Raw genomic sequence first — 20,679 nt, forward strand, 5'->3', positions numbered from 1 at the left:
ACCTACCAATTTGAACCCTTTCAGGACCAATGTCAAAGACTCCCACCATACGTGCAATGAAGGCACGAATGGTCTTGAAGTTGAGACGTCCAATACTCCAGGAGCCATCCACCAGCAGCAAAATGTCAGCCTGTGCAGTGGTCTTACACTTCACGTCTGAGAGGGCAAAATGCAAGGTTGTTAAGTGGACAAAGCTTCAATTGAGATACTTAAAAGAGAGGTCTATGTTCAGCTGCCATTTACACAAAATGACGTGTGTGGTGCATGGTAATGATGTAAGAGGTGCTCAAAGAGGTATGAAAGGTAAAGGAAAGAAAGAGAGAATTTCCTTTTGCACCAAACTAAATTTCATCAAAACATTTCCCAAGGTGCCAAACAACATGTTCACAAACAAGTAGTAACACATTCCATCTTATCCTCCGTCTTATCAGAGAATATTTATTTTCCAGGCGTTAAAATAAATATCTTCTTGTCTTGTGGCATTTCGAGGCAGTATTTCTCTCAGGTCTTTTTGGATCCGCAAGTTAGTCCTAGGGGCAAATCACGAGGGAACGCCTTTAATGGCTTGTGACATATCAAAGGCCTTCATGGACAGATTACAGTGCCCTCCGGAGCAGCAAGGTAATATTCAGATCCCGTTTTCCGAACACCTGTGTGATGACAAGGAAGGCATCCATTCCTCAGGACCTAAATGAGGGCTGCAGATGTGCACTGGAAATAGGCAGATGTTGCACTAACAGCCACTGTCTGCAACTGAAAATAGGTTACATATTTACAGATTGGTTTGCTCATACAGAAAACCCAAACCCAACCCCCGTGACAGACAACCAGCTGTCAAGTTTCCACTGACAGCAAGGAAGAGAATACAGTCAAAGATGTACAAAAATATGTCAGGGATATATCGACAACAAAGAGAAAAAATTATATTTCAGACTTTATAAGACCGCAGACCTTCTGTTGGTTAGGATGAAAATTAGTAAATTAGGGCATGGTATAAAAGACAATGTTTCTCAAGACTTTTGCCAGGCCCACAATTTTTTTGCCCTCAACGCTCCAGAGGCTTATTGAGAACTGACAATACAGGGGGGAATGAGATTCTCTCACCTGTGCTTTTTTTTTATCTTCTGAAGCTGTCAGTGAAATCTGCTTCCTTACTAGGCTCCTTACTATGGTCAAGCTGACCTTTACAGCTCCCTCTGTCAAACCTAAAGTTTTTCCTCTTCTACCACTCACTGCCTGCTGTGCTCTGACTCACATGGTATTAAAAAATATTTTATAACTGCAGACAGATTATATGCGTATGGCTTGAGTCTACACTGGCTGTGCTTGGACTGGAAAAAAAGCGGAAGCCCAAAGCAGTACAACGAAGGAAGTGAGAAAAGGGCAGACAGATGGAATAGCCATTACATCTGTTATTTCGGGAGACAATTAGCTTTGAGGAAAGGCATTTAGAGAAGCTCTTCAGCTTTAATGGGGCAAGGGTTTTATGGTGTATTTTCCTAAGAAAAAATTAACTATGTCATACAGCTTCCAATGTTTGACTGTTGCTGCCCAGAAACATAACATACTGAAGACACTGCCTTAACAGTGATGACAAGCATTGTAACAGAATGACAAAAATCATTTCAGTTCTTCATGTTTTCGTAACATTTAGCATACAGCGTTATCTCTTTGATGACATAGTAAATTCTCTTCATATTATATGAGTGTTATGGAAGAATATTAGATAACTTTACCTGATACCTCAAAAGGCGGAGGTTCAGGTTCATCAGAGAGAGTGGTTTTCTCCTCTCCAGCCAATGGCATACTCTCTCCACCATCAAACATACCAAATACATTTACTGTGTATTTGGTACCAGCTCTGCAGACCAAAAGAAATAATATTTTCAGGGTTTTTTTCTTACATGATATACTGGAGAATAGATTTCATAAGCCATAAGTTCATATGAGAATAAGAACTAAAATGGGAAATTAGCCCAAAGACACACCTCAGTTCCTCTAGCACCACAGTGTTGTCATAAGGACCAACCAGAAGTTCTCCCAAGTCTATGTCTTCCCCCACAGGGTGGAAAAGGACCTTGTAGCCTTTAACATCACCAGGAGCATGGTCCCAGGTTACACGGAAGCTGGTCCTGGAAGGCTCTGAAGTCTGGAGGTTCCTTGGACCTTTGAAAGGTGTTACTAGGAAAAAAAGAGAAATGTGTAGACTGAATAAAAGCTACAGAATTGATTGAATAAATATTCAAAACAAAACACTTTAAATACTACATAATAAATATTAAAAATGCAATATTGCTTCAGTCATTTAGCATGAGATGATTATCACTGTGATGAGGATGTGGTTGAGTTGGACTTGTCCTCAACCGGGCACAAAAAGAGTAGTATTTGTGGTGAGAGACCAACGTACATGTTGTTCCTTCTCCTTGCCTTGCTTTTCCTTCTCCCACACGGTAGACTGGTAGAACAGTGATCTCGTAGGTAGTGAGGGGAGAAAGGCGTTTGAGCACAGTGGAGGTGTTGCCACCGGGCACCTTGGCTGCCAGCTGGCGCCCTCCTGACTTGGGTTTGTAGGTAACGCGGTAGTTGAGTACATTTCCAGGTGCTGGTTGCCACGTCACCTTCATGCTCTTCTCCGTCTCCTCAGAGACAACAATCGCTCTCCCAGCGGCTGAGACTGGAGGGAAGGAAAAAAGGAACAATGGTCAAAAGAGGAGAAATGATGAATGGATAGTCTGAGGGAAAAATGTAGATTTTGGGCCCTGTTCAGATGGCAATCTGTGCTAAATGCGTGCTTAACCGCCTATGTTTCCAATATACCTTTGGAAACATAAGCAGCATGGCTTTCCTGCTGGCAAGTAAACTAAACAGTAACACGCTTGGCTACCTCACAGTCTTTCATGCGGATATCTGCTCCATTTCCACATGCATGTGGATTCAGACCTACCCAAATATTTCTGATTTTCAGCAGTATACATTAAACAGGCCCAAATTTACATGATTGATCATGTTTAGTTGGTGGGCTTGAGAGCTAGGCTCAGATGTCTTGTGAATTTGAGAAAAGCCATAGTTCTCACTGTTCTACTGTGCTTCTATAGAGTGTTTCTTATTTACAGAACAGGAAGGACAAGTGTGAATTGTCCTCAAAACGAGCGGAGGAAAATATTCAGAGCGCTCTACTTCAGAGGAAGGATTTTTATTGACGGAAAAAACCAGGGCATCCAAATTTGCCGTGTGTGGCTCAGCCCAATGAGACCTCTGATGTGTGTTGAGCACAAGCGAAGAGAGCAGTAGATAGTAGGAGTAAAGTGAAGAAAGCCAAGAGCAAAGCAGCCAACAAAGCTGGCTCACAGTTTTGTTTGGTGTGCATGTATGCCACCTTTTTTTCTTGCCAGAATCAATAAACATTAATGACTGTTGGAAATTTTTTTCCTTAAGCACATTCCATTTCACTAACTGGTAGACAAATTCCCTCCCAACTGGTGCAAGTTTCCGCTCAATGTGCTTTTCTCATCCAAGCATGAGTGTAGTCTAAAAAGGGAGGGACAGCATCTCTCTGCCCACCATCTCCCATGAAAACCTACTGCAGGTGTCCTGGACAGTACATCACTTCTGCACGCACACATAAAAGTACACACACAAACACACAGAGTCCTAAAGATGTGTGTGCTAAGACTGTATGTTTGTTGGCTCTCAAATGCCAACAGCTATAATGTTATCAGAGAATGAACAGAAAACTAAGTCGCTGACAGGTTTTTATTTGTACTTGACCCCAAAATGTTATTTTCAATTAAACTGTGTTTCCTGAAAATTTTTTAAAACCCTAGATCACTGTCCCAAATTACTCGCTTTCTCACTCTAGACCTGCATTCTTGCCTTTAAAAACAATCTTAACAGATAAACATGAAATATAAAACGTACAGCTGTCCCTTTCATGGAGTTAGATCATACTTATCTTACCTTCACACTTTCTAGGTAACTCCAAGACCAGACATTCAGAAAAAAATAAAGTGCAGATAAAAGAGGAGGAAAGCAATAGGAAAATATCAAGAAAAAAAGAAGGGAGCAGATGTAGAAAATGATAAAGGGAGAGAAAAAAGGATATGAGGAAAAGTGTTTGGTGGAAGAGCTAAAGCAGTTACTTACTATCTGTGGTTTCCTCCCCAACCAATGCCTGGCCTTCTCCATGCCCATAGCCAGCAAACACAGACACCTGATAACGTGTCTCAGGAGTAAGACCTTCCAGAACTGTGACTGTGGTGTCTCCTTGTATTGTCTTTTCCCAAGTCTCTTCAGTGAACAGAGACTTCCAGACAATACGGTAACGACGAACATTACCAGGGGCAGCGACCCAGGTCACCACAAAACTGGTGTCAGTGACGTCTCTGGTCTGCAGGTCTCTGGGTGAACCGAGCTCTGTGGATGAATGAAACCAGCATTAGAAGCAAAATAAGGACGTACTACATCAGTCTGCGCGTAATGGATATGAAAAAGGAAAAGAAATGGCACTACAGGAGTACTTCTGTTTAAGTAAAGACTTTTCTCAAGTTTTTCTTTGCTTTTATTTTCTCCGACACATAATACTTGGAGAAAGATGGTGATGGTAGTATGGCTTTGTCCAGGTGGTGTTGATTTCTAGTGCAGATATATGGAGATGTAAGAAAGTGAGTGAGACACAAACAAAACAAAACAAAAACCCAGCAATAAATCACCAACAATCCCTCATCTGTCTCTGCTTTAACCCCTCAGGATCTGTTTGAACAAGCTGATTTTCTCTCTTCAGAATCCGAGACGGCTGGAAAAATCTCTGCAAAACTAATCACAAATCACATATTCTCAGCGCCTCTCTTGACAGCACTTTAATTTTCCAATGAACAGAGGAAACCCAATCCACAAAAGTGCGTTTGCTACAATTACAGATGTTGCGTCCTCCCTTTCTCTCGTTCACTCAGATTTCCTGAGACCATCATGAACAAAAAAGGCGTAGAAACAGCGTGGAGGAAATTTTGTGATGGTTTCACGATGGTCAGCACATGTATGGCTGCCAGTGTTGTGGCAATAGGACCTGTCTCTGCCACAGGAGGATAGCAACACAACCTCTGGAATCCTGATCTTCCAGCCCCTAAGCTCTTACATACCAGTACCTAATGACAATATAATCAGTGGCAGCGCTGTGCAGCTGGGTGGTCTTTCTCAACCCTCATTCACGCAACCTCACAAAATGAGGTTTAATAAAAAAGCCAACTGCAACGAATGAGATGCATCGCAAATCTACCACAAGAGCAATGGATAATCATTTAAGAGACCAAGAAGCAGAAAAGGCAGTCACTTTGTCTGTCTGTCACCCTTTGAATCCTTCTCAGCATCCATCTATTAAAGATGAATTGGAAACTGATCTGAACAAAAATAACAGCAGCAGCAGCAGCCCTGCCTGCCAAGCAGAGCGATCTGCACCTTGAGAGCAGAGGCCAGTTATGAAGAGTAATGGCCATGACCACGAACTAATGAGGAGTTCCAGATTTTCACGGCCCATGAAAACAGAGTGGGCCACTAATAAATACCTGGATCATTCCATCAAGAATGGTTATCTTTGCCAACAACAAAGGATGAACTTGACTGACTTTTCCGGCTGTATGTTAACCAAAGAGCGAAAGAATCACAAGAAAATGAATTTTGCAGGCCACTGGCTCACTATTCGTCAGCACTTGCAGACGAGCTAAAGAGAAGGGACCGGCCCATGAAGCAAAGCACACATGCATGAAACACATGGTCCACAGACCTTGCAAAAGCTTCAGTTTGTATGTAATACATCGATCTATATAATACCGATGTATTACATGTCAGTTTTTTATTTTATACTTGGCTACACAGTATGATTATATGTAGTTACACAAATTAGACGAATTGCAGTGCCTTCTATATAAATATGAATAGATGTGTTTACAACTACAACTTAGTTTCTTTCTCAATGTCGCAGACATCATCTCACCCTACGAGGAGAAATGTACATTCAAATTAAGATCTTGGGCAATTAATGCCTCACCCACTTCTCCAGAAAAGCACTATGATTCAAGTAAAGATCATCTAAGAGATTTCCTGCAGGGCATATGCTGACATAACCATCACATCAGCAGCCAAACATGTCTAAAGCTTGACAATCTGAATGATTGCACTTGTAAAAAAAAAATTTAAAAAAAATAATAATAAATGCCAGCAGGCAGTAAAATGCACAGAGAAGCAGGATCAGCCAATGCTCTTAAAACTATCCTAATAATTTTATGTGGTTGTTGAACCTGTCACTCCATTTTCACCACTGGATATTTTGATTCACAACCTTCGTATTGGATGGATGGATGTTTATTTGGATCTCAGTATAAAAAAGTGAACAGACACTGTGTTAAAAGACCCAACTCAGTTCTGACTTACTCAGACTTGCTTTCTCTGTAAACTGTCCCAAAACCACTGCAGGAAATAAATCTTTCCTTCAAAGTGCCATCTCAGCACTGGCACCCCACTTCAGACTTCCCTTGCTTTATTGGTCTAGGTTCACTGAGACATACATCTGATATGCAAAAATGAAGCCTTTAGTGTTTATGTGCCAAAGTTGCCTGTCTCTGGCCTTTTACCTCAAAGGACCTGCAGAGTGCAAGAGAAAAACTATCTGGCAAGAACCTGGCACTGCCTAAAACTTCCCAGCGGCATCGTTTTAAGAGGAAATCAAATCAAGATGCTGCAATTTCACCTGGTGCTATGCTATGCTCCAAGTTTAAGTTAGTAAAAAGAATGCCTCTGGTACACGTGAAAACATTTGCTGTGTCATGCAAGTAGCTAATTATTTGAGAGATTGCTTCAAGGGCCGAACGCATGGCCTCTCATTTACAGGGTGAGCTTTTTATCCCCACCCTTGAGCATTCAGATTAACATTTTTTCTGCTCATTCTCTTTCTCACTCTCTCTGTCTCTGCCTGGTCTTTGCCCCACCCTTGAGGAAGATGAACAGCCAGTTCTCTCTGTGACCAGACAGACAGCTCACACAGTTTTCAAGGTCCTCTTGGGTAACCTCTTCCACATGCTGGATAAAACTCCCTCTTCTTGAGTAAACGATTTTGCCATGTTTGTGTAAAATGTCCACATTTGGGATGTTCATCTAAGCCTTTGCTATGACACCCTCTCTGTCCATCTTCTCAGTCATTTCAGGATGTTATAATTCTGTCTTATTGAAGGCTTCTGTATTGGCTACCATCCAATGTTAGCCACAAGGGATGGCTTTGTGGAAGCCACTCTCTTCCAGTTCTCGCCTACATGGACTTCACAGAGAGGTTCACTCAAAGCGAGTGGCACTCAAAACAATGAGATCAGTGTTGAGGCATGCTGACGTCATGACAATTTAATAGAGCTGGCTAAATAAAGTGCTTTGTCATGGAGCTTTTTCCTGTGGGGGTGTATGATTGGTGACAGCACAGATTTGACCTGTGGAAACTAACCCTATAATCACAACCAAGCCCTCTGGTCAATGTGGGAACAGAGAAAAAACAGGAAAAATCAAGTTCTTGTACTCATCAAAATGTAAACAAACAAAATTGCAATATAACAGATGTGAATTCAAATGTTGTTTTTCTATAACACATATTAGTTAGAGCCAGAGTTCTTTAAATCAGCCTAGCGCACAGGCCCATGTGGTCTGCAAGAGATGTCCCTGATAAGCTGTAGTGTGAGGAGGCAACATTAAGGAACAAAATTTTTACTCTTGCAATTATGAAGAATAGAATAACTTTGATGTGTTGGCGGCCTAAAACTACTTGCAGAGAGGAGTCCAGCTGATCTGAACTGAGCTAAGCATGGACATGAATGAACACAACCCCCCTGCTCTGTTTTCATAACAACATTAAACAATTTTTTATCCCTAAACAAGTAAAGTGATGCTCACTCTAATGGACAGCTTAGGCTACTAAAAATAATTCTATACAAAACAATGTTGTGGTACTAACTCTCCACTGTAATTAAATACCCAGTCAGGTAAACTCTTCTTGCTTCATACATCATTTAGCAGTTTTGTAGCCCTAAGTGGAACTGACTGAAAGCCAGAGATATTCTCCTTTGTGGAATACAGAACCATGATTGTTGTTTACAGAAGTTCTGTAAGTCTACAAGCAGCCCCCACCCATTTCCATTTCCACTTCATGGGCGGCAAAGCCATCCTGAACTACAGTCTATGCCAAAAAATTTACATCAAGTGCTACATTCCTGTCTTTTCCCCTCTATAACCATGGCCCATATGCTCAACCATTACAAAGTAAAAGCTCAGCTTCCTCAGTTCTGATGCAGTCACCTGTAAAAAATACCAGATGCTACATTCTTAAAGGGACTTGAAGAGAGACAACTGATTTAGTTTCAGTTTTACATCATGCAGCATCTCATAAACATAAATAACATATAATATACATTTTAAAATATAAATAAAAGTAAAACTGTGCACACCTAAATCTTAGAGTTTCTTTGCATCTTCAAAAGAGGCTGAACTCAAGAATTAATTTCTCTACTCAGTCCCCTGTACCACATTACCCACTTGCTGAGCAAAGCCACAAAGCATGTGTCATATTTCTGTCACACAACAATCCTAACATGCTTCAAAGATTTCATATTAGACAGTAACAATATGACATTTTTCCTTACCTTCTAAGGTAGTTCCTGTCCCCAGAAGAGGATCACCCACACCAAAAGAATAACGAGCAGTAACAAATAGCTCATATTCAGTGGCTGATTGGAGGTTCTTCAGAACAGCCTGGGTAGTGTCTCCCCTGACAGATATCTCCTTCCTCTCACCGCCCTCAGCAGGTTTGTAGGCAATGCGGTACTGAAGGACATTTCCTGGAGCAGCCTGCCATGATAGTTTCATTGTAGATATGGTCTCATCTGAGACACGAAGGTCACGAGGAGAGCCACGAACTGCAAGTAAACAAAAATGGACCAGACATGAGTCATATCTGTTTGCCATTTGCGGTTGAAGGATTGATTCCCAAAAATACTTAGTTTGGCTGACTCACCTTCCTTGGTTGTGCCATCTACTTGCATCTCATTCCCAATGCCTGTAGAATACTCAGCAGACACAGACACACGGTAGGTTGTAATGGGGAAAAGCTCCTGGAGAACTATGGTCGTCTCTGATCCAATGGTTTGGGCTTCCAGTATCTCCCCTGCACCACTGAGTGGGACATATGATAGGCGATACCTGACCACCGAACCTGGAGCAGCTTGCCACGACACCCTGAAACTGTTTGTTGTCTCCTCTGAAACTCGTAGCCTTCTTACAGTCCCTTGCTCTGAAAAGGAGTATTTTAGATTTTAAATATTCTCATTTTTTATTACTATTACAGCATTTGGTCAGGTTCAAGTAAGTCTTTCTTACCTTCCAGCGTGGTCTCTTCACCAGTCAAAGGGAAACTGTCTCCTTTTTCATACTGAGCAAAGACATTGACTTCATATGTGGTGAGCGGGGTTAGGTGGGGCAGAACAGCTGTGGTGGTATCACCAGGAACTGCCAAGGATATGTAGTCTCCAGTGATGTCTTCAGCCTTGCGGAAGCGCACCAGGTAAGACAAGACACCGGCAGCAGGAGCAGTCCAGGTTGTACGGAAGCTTCTGGAGGTAATCTCGGAAAACTCCAAGTTAGTGGGTGGAAGCAGACCTGAAAATAATAGATTGCTTGTTATGAAAGTTACAAATTGCAAATTAGCACCACGACCATATTATACGGTAAATCTGTGAGATTTATGGGACTACTGTAGCTATGTTTTATTTCTCCTTTCTGCCCATTACCTTGTCTATAATTACTACCTTCAGTTGCTGGTAGCAATGAAAAGCAAAGTTTTTCTATAACCTTGTTCAGCCAACAAAGATGAAAAATTATAAGAATAATAATAATAACTGGCAAACACGGAATGCTACGCTTACTGAGTGGTGTGTGTTTTGGTACTAGAGGCTTCAGTATCAATAAGCATGTTGTGTCATTTTACCAGTGGGTGGAACAGCCACAGCTGAGAACCGGGGTGGCTGTTTGAGTCAGAATTATGTCTGTCAAAATAGCACTGCTGTTCCACTCACTGTTCAAATATTAAGTGATAACAAATGGTATGATAGAACTCATTCAAGAAGCACGTAAGTGGTTTTGTGGTATGTTTATTGGCAGGCTTTGGTCGAGTGTGTTGATTAAATTTTGCCTGAGCCGTGCCTTACAGCAATTTATACGGTATTATACTGCTGTATTTAGATTTTTCTTAATTGCATTGGCTCTTTGCCATTACCCTTACTCCAAAAGACCAGGCCAACTGACAGTCAGATAGTGTCTTATAAGGACAGCAAAGACCAACATGAAGGTACTAGCATACTTTGCATATGGCTGTCATCCAAGACAGATGCCAAGAAGTTACAGGAATATTATGAGGTATCACTCCAGGTTAGATTTTTTTTATCCTCCTACTTACTCCTTTTTTTGATGTTGAGTAGCTCCTGTTCAATCCTCAAACAGATGGACTGAGTCAGCTCCTTTGAGATCCTCTGGAAGGCATCAAAGTCCTCCACCTCAAAGACATGATTGTCAGCTGGGGGATTAGCAATGGCCTCCAGCTCTGACCTCACTGCATCCTTCACACCAACAGCAAAGATCTCCACATCAATATTCCTCAGCTTGGTTGCTGCATCCTTAAATGAGTCTGATGACTTTCCGTCTGTGATCAGGACCATGACACGGGGGACATTCTGTCTTGCTCCACGAGCAGGGATGAAGATCTTCTCTCTGACATAGGTCATGGCCTTGCCAGTGTTAGTTGACCCTCCACGGTAGGGAAATGTGCGCACAGCTTTGACAACAGCACTAATGTCATGGTGGGTGTTGAGGGCAAATTCAGTGTGAGGATCACGACTGTACTGAACCAAGCTAATCTGGACCCTATTGGGTCCAATGTCAAAGGAGTTGACAAGAACCTCCAAGAAGGCACGGACTTTGGCAAAGTTTTGTAATCCAATACTGTAAGAGCCATCAACCAGTAGGACCACATCAGCTTGCACATCCACTCCCAGAGAACACTCTTGAAAAAGACAAGACATAATGGGTTAATTTATGGTCATGTATGACTTCCATGTTGACCCAAGCAACAAGTAATGAGAGAGGCAACGTAAGGATATCTAACATAAGAACAGTTACAGAAAAATGAAATACCATGCACAACAAATCATCTTACCTGTTGACACCTTGACAGGCTGAGTCTTCTCCATTGCCATGATGGGTTCACTGGGAGTAAGACCTTTGAGGGCATAGAGGCTGATCTCATACTCAGTCTCAGGGGAAAGGTCGCGGACATTAATGGATGTCTGGGTGGGCCCCATGTACAGCTCTTGGCGTTTCATTCCAGCTAGCATGGGGATGAGGGTGAGCTTGTAGCCTGTGATATCACCCGGGGAGGCATCCCATGTCACCCTCATTGACTTAGATGCAATTTCGGTGACCTGTAGGTTAGAGGCTGGCTCCACCACTGGAGAAAAATGCAGTAAATTCCACTATTATATGTGCTTTTAGGATACATTCAGTATCAAAATGTTTGAAGGGCTACGAGTTAGCAATGTACACACTTCACATTAGGATCAGTCTTTTTCAAAAGCTCAGAACCCTATATAATGTAACACATTTAATTAAGATCTCGGGACTTACTTTCTTCTCCGCTGACCAGAGAGCTGAGCTGCTCATCAACACCGGAGCACACCTCTTTGATGATTTTCTTCTGCACCTCTTGGATCATGTCAAAGTTGGGAACATTGTACACATGTTTGCTGTGAGGTGTGGAAGCCATTTCCCTTAGCTCATCCTCATCTGCTCCTTTGATACCTGAGTGGGAAAATGTGAAGAACAACAACATCAGTTCATATGTTCTTTACTCACTGGCTGCTTAACAGATGTTGTAGATATCAAATATGGATATTGCAATCAGTGGAAAATAAAATGGATTCCAAGAACAGGCAGACTTTCACATGGGAGAGCACTATTCAACAAAACACTGAATAAAAAGCCATACCTAGGACAAATATTTCCACTCCAATGTTCCTAAGCCTTCTAGCATGCTCTTCCACTGGGTCCTGGGATTTTCCATCAGTGATGATCATGGCAACCTTAGGAAAAGCCTTCCTGGATCCAGCTGCCTCCGTAAAGATGTTTTGCAGGAGGTAATCTATGGCATCACCTTCAGACAGAAACGAACATGTATTTTTAAACATTTGTCTATATCATTGCATCCATATTCCTACATCACATATAATCACATTAAACAACATTAAACAATTTTCCATCACTGTTTCTCCTCCTGTGGAAACATCTTACCTGTCATAGTGTTTCCACCTTTGTATGGCAGGGAACTGATGGCTTGAAGTAAGTCTCCTCTTCTGGTGTAACGGGTGAGAGGGAACTCTGTGCGGGTGTCTGTGCTGTACTGAACCACAGCAACCCGGGTCTTGTCCTCGCCAATGTCGAAAGCCCCTGCCAGAGAGCTGATGAAACTGCGGATGTGCTTAAAGTTTTCTCTGCCCACACTCCATGAGCCGTCCACCAGGAAAACCAAATCTGCTATTGCACTGACAGAGCACTCTGGGTGAAGACAGCAGAGAAATAAATGTCAGTTAAAAAAATTATGCATCATGTTTTAATTGATCCATATTAGTAATGATTGGTGTAAAAACTTTACATTCAGAAAAGCACATCATTTATGTCTCAAATTAAACCAATTTCCAAGCCAGAAATGTGCCATTAAAGGTATGGCAGCAACAGCTTAGTCTTGGAACAATGTTTTTTTTTCCACTGGCCTATTTCTTCTCCTGTCTGTGTAAATAAAATAAAACCTTGACAGTTAGTTGGATGGCTCGGAGATATGCATTCTGACATCAAAGGAAGAATCAGCCAGTGCCAAACAGTGGGCTGGTACAGTCATTCCAGCAGACAGAGGCAAAAAATGTGCCTTCACAGACTAAACATTTAGCAGAAGTTCCATCAGCAATGTTCACTTTTATACTTTTAAATCCTAAGGGGCTTTAAATCATAGAAGAAATTCTCTGGAACATTTATGGTGACGCTATTGAAATAATTGGCAATGGCTTATGAGGATAGACTAATCCTCATTCCCCGAGGTCTCATTGACTCTAAATTCTGTTCCCTGACCTAATGTTAAAAATGATGGCAAATAATCTGGGTGGCTGTGAAAGAATTTCTAAGTGCTTAACCATGAATACATGTTTAAGAGAATCTGGACGTGTGAGTATAGTTTCCAGAAGAATCAACATGGGTGAAAAAAGCAAGCATGTACTCCTGTAAATTCACACAGATTGGTCTCAAAACATGATCAGAGGACAGTTTGGCATCAGATTAACAACTGCAGTTCTTTTAACATTTTAGCAGATATCACTTGTCTGTAGGTGGCACAATGAAAACGTCATTGCTTGACAACCACCTCCCTCTCCCCTCCACTCCATGACGCAAAACAGAACCCATGTCTCCCACTTTCAAGCCTTCCTTTTCTTTTTTTTCTTCTTTTGCCAACTGGTTTCAATTAAAGGAGCCAATGTGTACCCTCCCAGTACTGCTTACCCACCGACAACCCCAACAGAAGGTAAAATGTACGCCTGACCAAATGATTCCATTGGAAAAATGTTATAAAGACAGTCGTGAAGGGAAAAAAATATATATTGAAAAAAAAGTGGAAAGCCATGTGGATTTCAGATTTTGGTTGACACCAGAGTAAACATACTCACTGATTGCATCTGACTGTGGCCTCCTGACTCGTCCAGTGGTGTTACTGGACTGGACTGAAACACAGGAAACACTTGGTGAGTTAGCACCACACATTGCCAGCCCTGCCTCACTGTGGGCTTTTTCACAGCGGAAAAAGGCAAGAAAATCAACACATCATAAAAGCCGGTTGACAGGATCAAAACCACATGCACACAAACACATATCTTTATGCTGAATTAGCTATAAACAGTGAGCTATTCAAGATACAGTAAACAGATGTGATTTCTCCTGACTTTCCGATGTCTCATGTGGCAAGATGAAAACGCTACAAGGAATGTTCTCTAGTCACATGAGAGTATCACTTTCTCTGGCATCATTAGCAGTCAAATATCATCTTTATGTTGTAGGAGGAGTTGGTCTACCTGTCTGGATTCATGGTCTAAAATGAGTGAGAACATTTTTCTCATTATTTTTTCTTGATGTCACTCCATTTAATGTCAGTACAATGGAAAAGTTTACTGACAGTATTTACTGAGGAATTTCTGGATACAAGTATACCTTCTGTGCTTCCACTCTAGCGCGAGTATAGTATTGCAGTCACGCTTGTCCTAAAACATTATTTCCACTTTAAGAAACTTCAGAAACTGTAGAAACCACACTGGTGTATAAAAATCCGACCTTTAATTTTTTCCCAACAATCAAAATAACCCATTATTAAATATGGACTTACTGGTCAGCTGTCCAAAGATGGGAATACTCTCTTCTGACCCATCATAGGAGTTTATGGACACTGAGTAGTCCAAGTCAGGGGTCAGGTCAGTGATGGAGGTTATTGTGGTATATGCATCAAGGGTAAAATCTCTGACTGGTTCATCTAGGAGAGAGAATTTAACAATAAATCAACTGTTGGGGTGCATTTTGTGTAGAAATTGTCTGTGTATGCACTGGTGCGTTTAAATCGGCAACACGGTGTTAAGTGCTGACTCCATACTCACCTGCATCTGATACAACTTGTATTCTGAAGCCCTCTATCCTTGATGAGGGTCTTGTCCATGACATTTCCACTGTGTTTTCATTTAGAATTTTAAATTTCAAGTTTGAGGGAGGTTCCACTGCAAATAAGAGGTGAAACACTGTTAAATCACAACAAATAAACACATGTGTATGAATAGGTTATATTCATGATCAAATCAAATTCTTTTTAATCAAGCATTCACATTGATCCCAACATCAAACACTTCATGACTGAAGTGGATTTGTTCGTTGTTGGGGACAGACACATAACACTGATATCCATTTGTGAGGGTGACAAGTAAAGAACACATGACAACACTGGAAAAGTGTGAAAAGCCATTTTGTAGTAAAACGGCATTTGTTTGAGTTGCTCAGCCAAGATGGCCAGCAACTCAAGCACTGGCATACGCAACATGTGCACAACATGACTCTACCACAGTGCAAACATTGAGTGGACCATCCAACACATGCTCAGTGCAGTCATTACACGCATGCCCCGACCACATATTAAAACTGCTTTCATGATGGCGTTGATTTCAGCGTTACAAAAATACAACTGTGACTTCATTCACATGTTACGATTATACAATGGAATCAAGGTTGCCATGTAGTTGTTGAAGTTACTCTTGACAAAATTGAACACCATATGTTATATATACATTGTATATAAACATATTTTAAAGGCGAAAAGTGGTTTGTTGTTTATTTGGTTAAAAATTCTTTACACAAGTGAGTGGCACACATCCATTGCAAACCTTTTAAAAAGAATACACAATTCGTCACCGGAGACCCTTGTGTACTTTTTCATTGGCAGCATAATGCATAAGAAGGCATGAGAAAACAAAATTACTTTAGACACTTAAAAGACTGTTCAGATGTACTATAATAGAGAAAGTGTGTACATTAAAATAAATACAAGTAAACATATACAGTGACAAGACCACACGCCTTTACATTTGACTTGATCACAGCATCATGCATCATGTACATGAGAAAGTTGTTTGGCTCAACAACTTTGACTGACTGGACGATAATTTCCATGTACAGTTGGGACCACACAGACAGAGATGACAAACATATTTTAAAATGATATTCTTTCTTACAGCTTCGAGACGACCAGTCGAGGAAAAAGGCAAACAGTTATTAGCAGAAGTGTGTTAACATTTACCAGTCATAATTCACATGCACAAAAATTATATATATCAAAGTATTTGGAGAGTTGTGCCAAGTTCACTTCTTTGTTAACCACTGTCAAAAAGCCACAGAGATACATTTGTTTCCTCTTTTCTTCATTCATTAAATAATTAACTGAATTCTTGCTATGTTTCATGCAAATCAGCTCAAAAAGTCATGTTATTATATAGTAAATTAGTGTCCACTGAGAACAAAATCTTCACGATGACCTGATGAACTGGAAGACAATAGAGAAGACACATTGAATGAAATACATTTTGTTAGAATATTGAAAATGTTAATGATGGTTAGCATGATTTCCATTGACTTGTAGTGCGAGACCTTAACTATCCAGAGTGGTGCCATGCATACCATGATGGGATGGTGTCAGGTAAGTGAGCATGCATTAGACCGCGAGGCATCAGCAAAGAGCTTTGCCATTTCGGTGCATGCTCGATGGGTAAGAATAAGAGTGCCATGGGAGGCAAGAATATCATTGTAAAATACACCTTGAGGAGGAAGCCATAGCTTGGGAGGCACTGAATGCACAGGCAGATGACAAACAGGAGCCCACCAAAAAATTAAAAACTGAGATTGGAGGATCACCAACCTGGCATATCAACTCAAGGAGCCCCGATGGACTGCATTCCCCCTGATTTCTCCACGTGTACTCATCTCCAACACCAAATGGTAAGGGGTATGAAAGTGTGTGTGGACATGTGTATAGATGCGTAGAAGCGGTGGATCAGTAGCGAGTACCAAAGCGATGGTTGGCGGATTGAAAAATTCAAATAATAAAGCTTTAGGTGGGTCTTCATGCCCACGTTTGTTCAGGATGCTGTGAGCACACCATTTCAATTTGCTACATTGTCTTGGACCATATGTCCTCCTCCTTTTAAAATGTACTTGAGGAACAGGGGCTGTTTTGTCCAAATAACAATCACTGTTATTTGGGACCTGTGGTTTCTTTTGTGCCGTGGATGTCTGTCCCATCAATTCCTAATAAAGGACATCTCTGGCTCCCAGGGGCCTGAGTCTGGCTACTGTTGTTAGTAACCTCAGTCTCCAGCCAGCCAGCTATCCTGGCCTGAACTACTGCCAGGAGGAGAGACCAGGAAGAGGAGGAAAGAGCACCGACTCTCCCAAAGAGGCAGGACAGATGCCAAAGTAATTCCACAACATGTGCTGACATTAAACATTACTGCATATTAACTTTCCATATGTATTGCAAGTCAGCGTTTTTGCGAATGCCCGCAAAGAAGTCCTAGAAAGGCTCTTTGTCTTTGTGCTGTCTGAGGCTTAATTTGCTATTCTCGTATTTCATCTTTCCATTCCGTTAGTGGAGATATGTGAGAGTAGACGTCTGACTCCTCTCCCCCCGCTAGAGAGCTTTCGAAGGGAAAAAAATCACTAGGTTTCCATACCATATTTCCATATTTGCCATTAGTTAGGACTTTATACTATTAAATATTTGCATATGAAATTACTTTGAGTCATTTTCTGTCAAGCCCATGACATGTCAGGTCTTGTGCCATGTACAGCTGAAAGTATTTAACAGCTACTAAAACAGTAACATAAACACATAATCAGAATAAAGTTCAAGCATGGCACTTTTTTTTAAAACCACTTCCATTTTCCTTAGAATTTCCATTTATTTGACTTTCTATCAACAAAGTGTCAATAAAGTCTTTATAACACAACCCTGTGAAAGGGAGAATTGTTCGAAATGAATACTTACATACTTACATTGCACTATTTTTTTTAAAGGGTTCTAATGTTAAATGCAGTCGAAACTTTTTGATGCATTTCAAATGATTTTACTGTACTTCCACTATTTTGATGTTTCACAAGTAATTTAATGATGTAAAACATTACATTTACTTACTTCTGCAGCCACTCTAAAAACATTTCAGAGATTTTTACACAGGTTTGCAAGATCCAACAACATCCTTGACATAATCATAATAACTCAGAAATATGCGATCTACCTTTAATTACCAAGGAATTGGCAATCTTCCAAATTTTGCTTTGGAAAAAGTGCAGAGGCTTGCTGTCATAAAACTGAACCAGCAACAGCCCTGCTTAAACATTTACGGGAAAACATTTAGCCATGAAATGACTTTTGTTCTACTCTGTGCCCAGCTTAAGTGTTTAAGGCATCCAATTAGAAATTTGAATGAAATAAACTTTAGTGTGCTTGGTTTTTTATATTTGCCAAATCTGAATGAGAAAATTGTTGCTGAAATATAGGGTTAAACAACTGAAATTACAGCCTAAATACAAGTAAATGGGATCTGAATTTGGACTTTACATGAAAGCCTGTAAGGAGTCCTGACAGATAAATCTGACAAGATATGCTACAAATGAGGGATAAAAGCATGAAAGTCATCAAGGAATCAATCAGTAGTCCAAAAGTCACATAGTCAAATAGCATACACATGAAACAAGAATAACTTTATTCAGTTTATCAATACAAAGAGTTCACTGTCTATGCAATGACTCTCATTAAAGCAGACATTACAGTAAAATCCTAATCCCTGTAATAGACGACTGTGAAGGAAGAGAAGCAGGAGATAAAGAGACAGAGTGGGATAGTGTATGTAAGTGGACTGAGGCCAAGTGGTTTCATTTACCTTGAGCATCTATGGAGGAAAACAGGGCTGCAACAAAGGCAGCCGTGGCCAAAGACAGCCCTATCTTCATGTTTGGCCCTTAAGGGTCAACAGCGCATCAACCAGTCTGGGGACAAAGAGGGAAAATGTGTTGAATCTGCAGATCCATGACTCAACTCACCTTGTCAGTGTGGATTAAGCTATGTTTGAGTTACTGCTGCTGGTTTAGAATGAACGATGGCTATAGTTTGACTGTCAAAAAACAAAACAAAAAAACGTACAATGTAAAAGCACAACATGCACAGCACACCCAAACGCTCTCTCAAATTATGTTTTGCTTTTATAAAACACACAATCAATATTGATATCTTTCAGCATATAATCTCTGCTTTCCATAATGACAAAAACTGCAAGATCCATCTGGACTCCCTTACATAACAAGAGCCACACCTAACTGCCTCCCACCGATGCCTGCAGCCTGAGGTGGGTAAATTAGTCATATACTGCTGGTATTTACTAATGAGGGAGTGAAAAAAATGACCACACGCTCATCTAATTTACAAATCGTCTCCCTAACATCTCTCCTTTGCTTTGACTGCATTCATTTCTTTAGATTCAGCAACAAAAATCAAAAGACTTAAATCGATTGTTATAATGCAATCACTTGTTCTTTTGAAGAGGAATAATCTCTTTTTATTTGTTGAGGATAAGTGGAGCACATCCACACAGTAAAACCTGAACTCGGCCCCTGTGGTCTTTACCACAGGCTGTGCGCCCCGCCTGGTGCACAAGCACAAAAACTGCAACTGCAGGGAACAAAATCTCTCGACCCCTCGAGCACAATTGAGACTGAACTAATTCAAATTAACAAAGCACAAAGCACAATCAACAAAGGACTGTATCTTCTCAGTGAATCCGCTTTATTTGCAGATTTGCAAATAGAAAACCAGATTTATTGCGTTTTCATTCAATTCGGTTCAAGTCACTAAGCATCTTGAAAAAGTCTTCTTTTTCTAATTGTTCTTTTTTAAAAAAAAAAAAGAAAAAAAGAAAGAAACTTGTCTAAAAAGTTGCTGAATTTGTCAAATAGAGTTAATTTAAAAAATATATATGTATATATGATGATTGTTGGAAAACGCACTATAGTACAAAACTGCGACAAAAATGACAAAATTCCCTCAAATTTTGTGAAATACAAAAGAGTTTTTGCAGTTGGTTAATATATATATATATATATATGGATATATGTGACTTCCAATAAATACAAGTGTCTCTACTCACCTATTCAGCCCCCCCAAAAATGAAGCGACCAAAAGTCAGAGCAGCCTGCTTAAAGCCTCCCCCTCTGCAGAGTAAGAGAAGGGTTTCAGGAGCTGCGGCTGGACCCCTTTCCTCTCTCAGGCTACTGGAAGCTCCGCCAGCAGATGTCCAAGAAGGAAAAGCCTCTTTCCAAGTGGGAAGAATCTTTCCACCATCGGCTACTTAATAGGGGGGCAGTTCCCGACTCTCAGTTTACCATCATGGGCTTCTTACGAAATCTCTGCCAGTCAGTTGATGTATGTCCCCCGCTAAGACCGATCCGCTGTTTGGAAATTACATTTTTCCCTGCATTCCTTTGGTCTGGCGATTTAATGAGTTTCCAATGCCAGTGTGACTTCACAGCGGGGTCGCAGTTGGCCAGACAGCACCGAGAGGGGAAGTGTTTTATATGCGCAATTAGGCACCCTTATCAAATGTATTTACACAGATGTCAGCTGAAATTAAAGTGAAGTTTTTAGCGTTGTAAGCAGAAACTGTTTGACAGGTTTTGGTTATCACAGCGTGGCTGTGGCTGTGAATTGTAATCATATTAGTTTTAGAGATGTTTGCTGAAATGTGGGAATCGATATAGAAAATAACCTTTGTAGAAGTATTTAGGAAAGAGTGTACCCTGCTAGTCGCTTACATGATTGGTTTTTGGTGCCCTCTAGTGATACATCCAAAGACCTACACTAGATCCAACTTCTGATTGGTGGGAGATATCCAGTCAAGTCTGATTGAATGACGTCACTCTATTTCCTAAAACAAATTCATTATTATAAAGCTTGAAGCAAGACATTTTGAAAAAAGAAACACA

The 20,679-nt window shown here is 40.8% G+C and overlaps 1 protein-coding gene across 4 annotated transcripts in view; it reads right to left on the minus strand.

Annotated features, from left to right (window-relative positions):
- The window catches only part of col12a1a (collagen, type XII, alpha 1a), a 53,788-nt gene extending 33,424 nt beyond the window's left edge, over nucleotides 1–20,364 (minus strand). For 2 of the 4 annotated variants that reach the window (XM_046412963.1, XM_046412962.1), the window contains exons 1-18: nucleotides 19,845–20,363; nucleotides 18,585–18,690; nucleotides 14,760–14,876; nucleotides 14,495–14,638; nucleotides 13,785–13,838; nucleotides 12,364–12,627; nucleotides 12,062–12,226; nucleotides 11,701–11,874; nucleotides 11,234–11,524; nucleotides 10,478–11,080; nucleotides 9,403–9,681; nucleotides 9,041–9,316; nucleotides 8,670–8,942; nucleotides 4,144–4,413; nucleotides 2,408–2,674; nucleotides 1,989–2,181; nucleotides 1,737–1,861; nucleotides 7–156 (exon numbers count right to left, since the gene is read on the minus strand). In XM_046412963.1, the coding sequence (XP_046268919.1) occupies nucleotides 7–156; nucleotides 1,737–1,861; nucleotides 1,989–2,181; nucleotides 2,408–2,674; nucleotides 4,144–4,413; nucleotides 8,670–8,942; nucleotides 9,041–9,316; nucleotides 9,403–9,681; nucleotides 10,478–11,080; nucleotides 11,234–11,524; nucleotides 11,701–11,874; nucleotides 12,062–12,226; nucleotides 12,364–12,627; nucleotides 13,785–13,838; nucleotides 14,495–14,638; nucleotides 14,760–14,876; nucleotides 18,585–18,654 (3,715 nt within the window). In that variant the 5' untranslated portion in view covers nucleotides 18,655–18,690; nucleotides 19,845–20,363. Of the gene's footprint in view, nucleotides 1–6; nucleotides 157–1,736; nucleotides 1,862–1,988; nucleotides 2,182–2,407; nucleotides 2,675–4,143; nucleotides 4,414–8,669; nucleotides 8,943–9,040; nucleotides 9,317–9,402; nucleotides 9,682–10,477; nucleotides 11,081–11,233; nucleotides 11,525–11,700; nucleotides 11,875–12,061; nucleotides 12,227–12,363; nucleotides 12,628–13,784; nucleotides 13,839–14,494; nucleotides 14,639–14,759; nucleotides 14,877–18,584; nucleotides 18,691–19,844 lie in introns of all 4 variants that reach the window. The other 2 variants (XM_046412964.1, XM_046412965.1) reach the window with 2 other exon arrangements.
- Between the last annotated feature and the right edge of the window lie 315 nt (nucleotides 20,365–20,679).

The sequence above is a fragment of the Scatophagus argus genome, chromosome 15 (assembly GCF_020382885.2).
Source record: "Scatophagus argus isolate fScaArg1 chromosome 15, fScaArg1.pri, whole genome shotgun sequence".
NCBI classification, from domain to species: domain Eukaryota; kingdom Metazoa; phylum Chordata; class Actinopteri; family Scatophagidae; genus Scatophagus; species Scatophagus argus.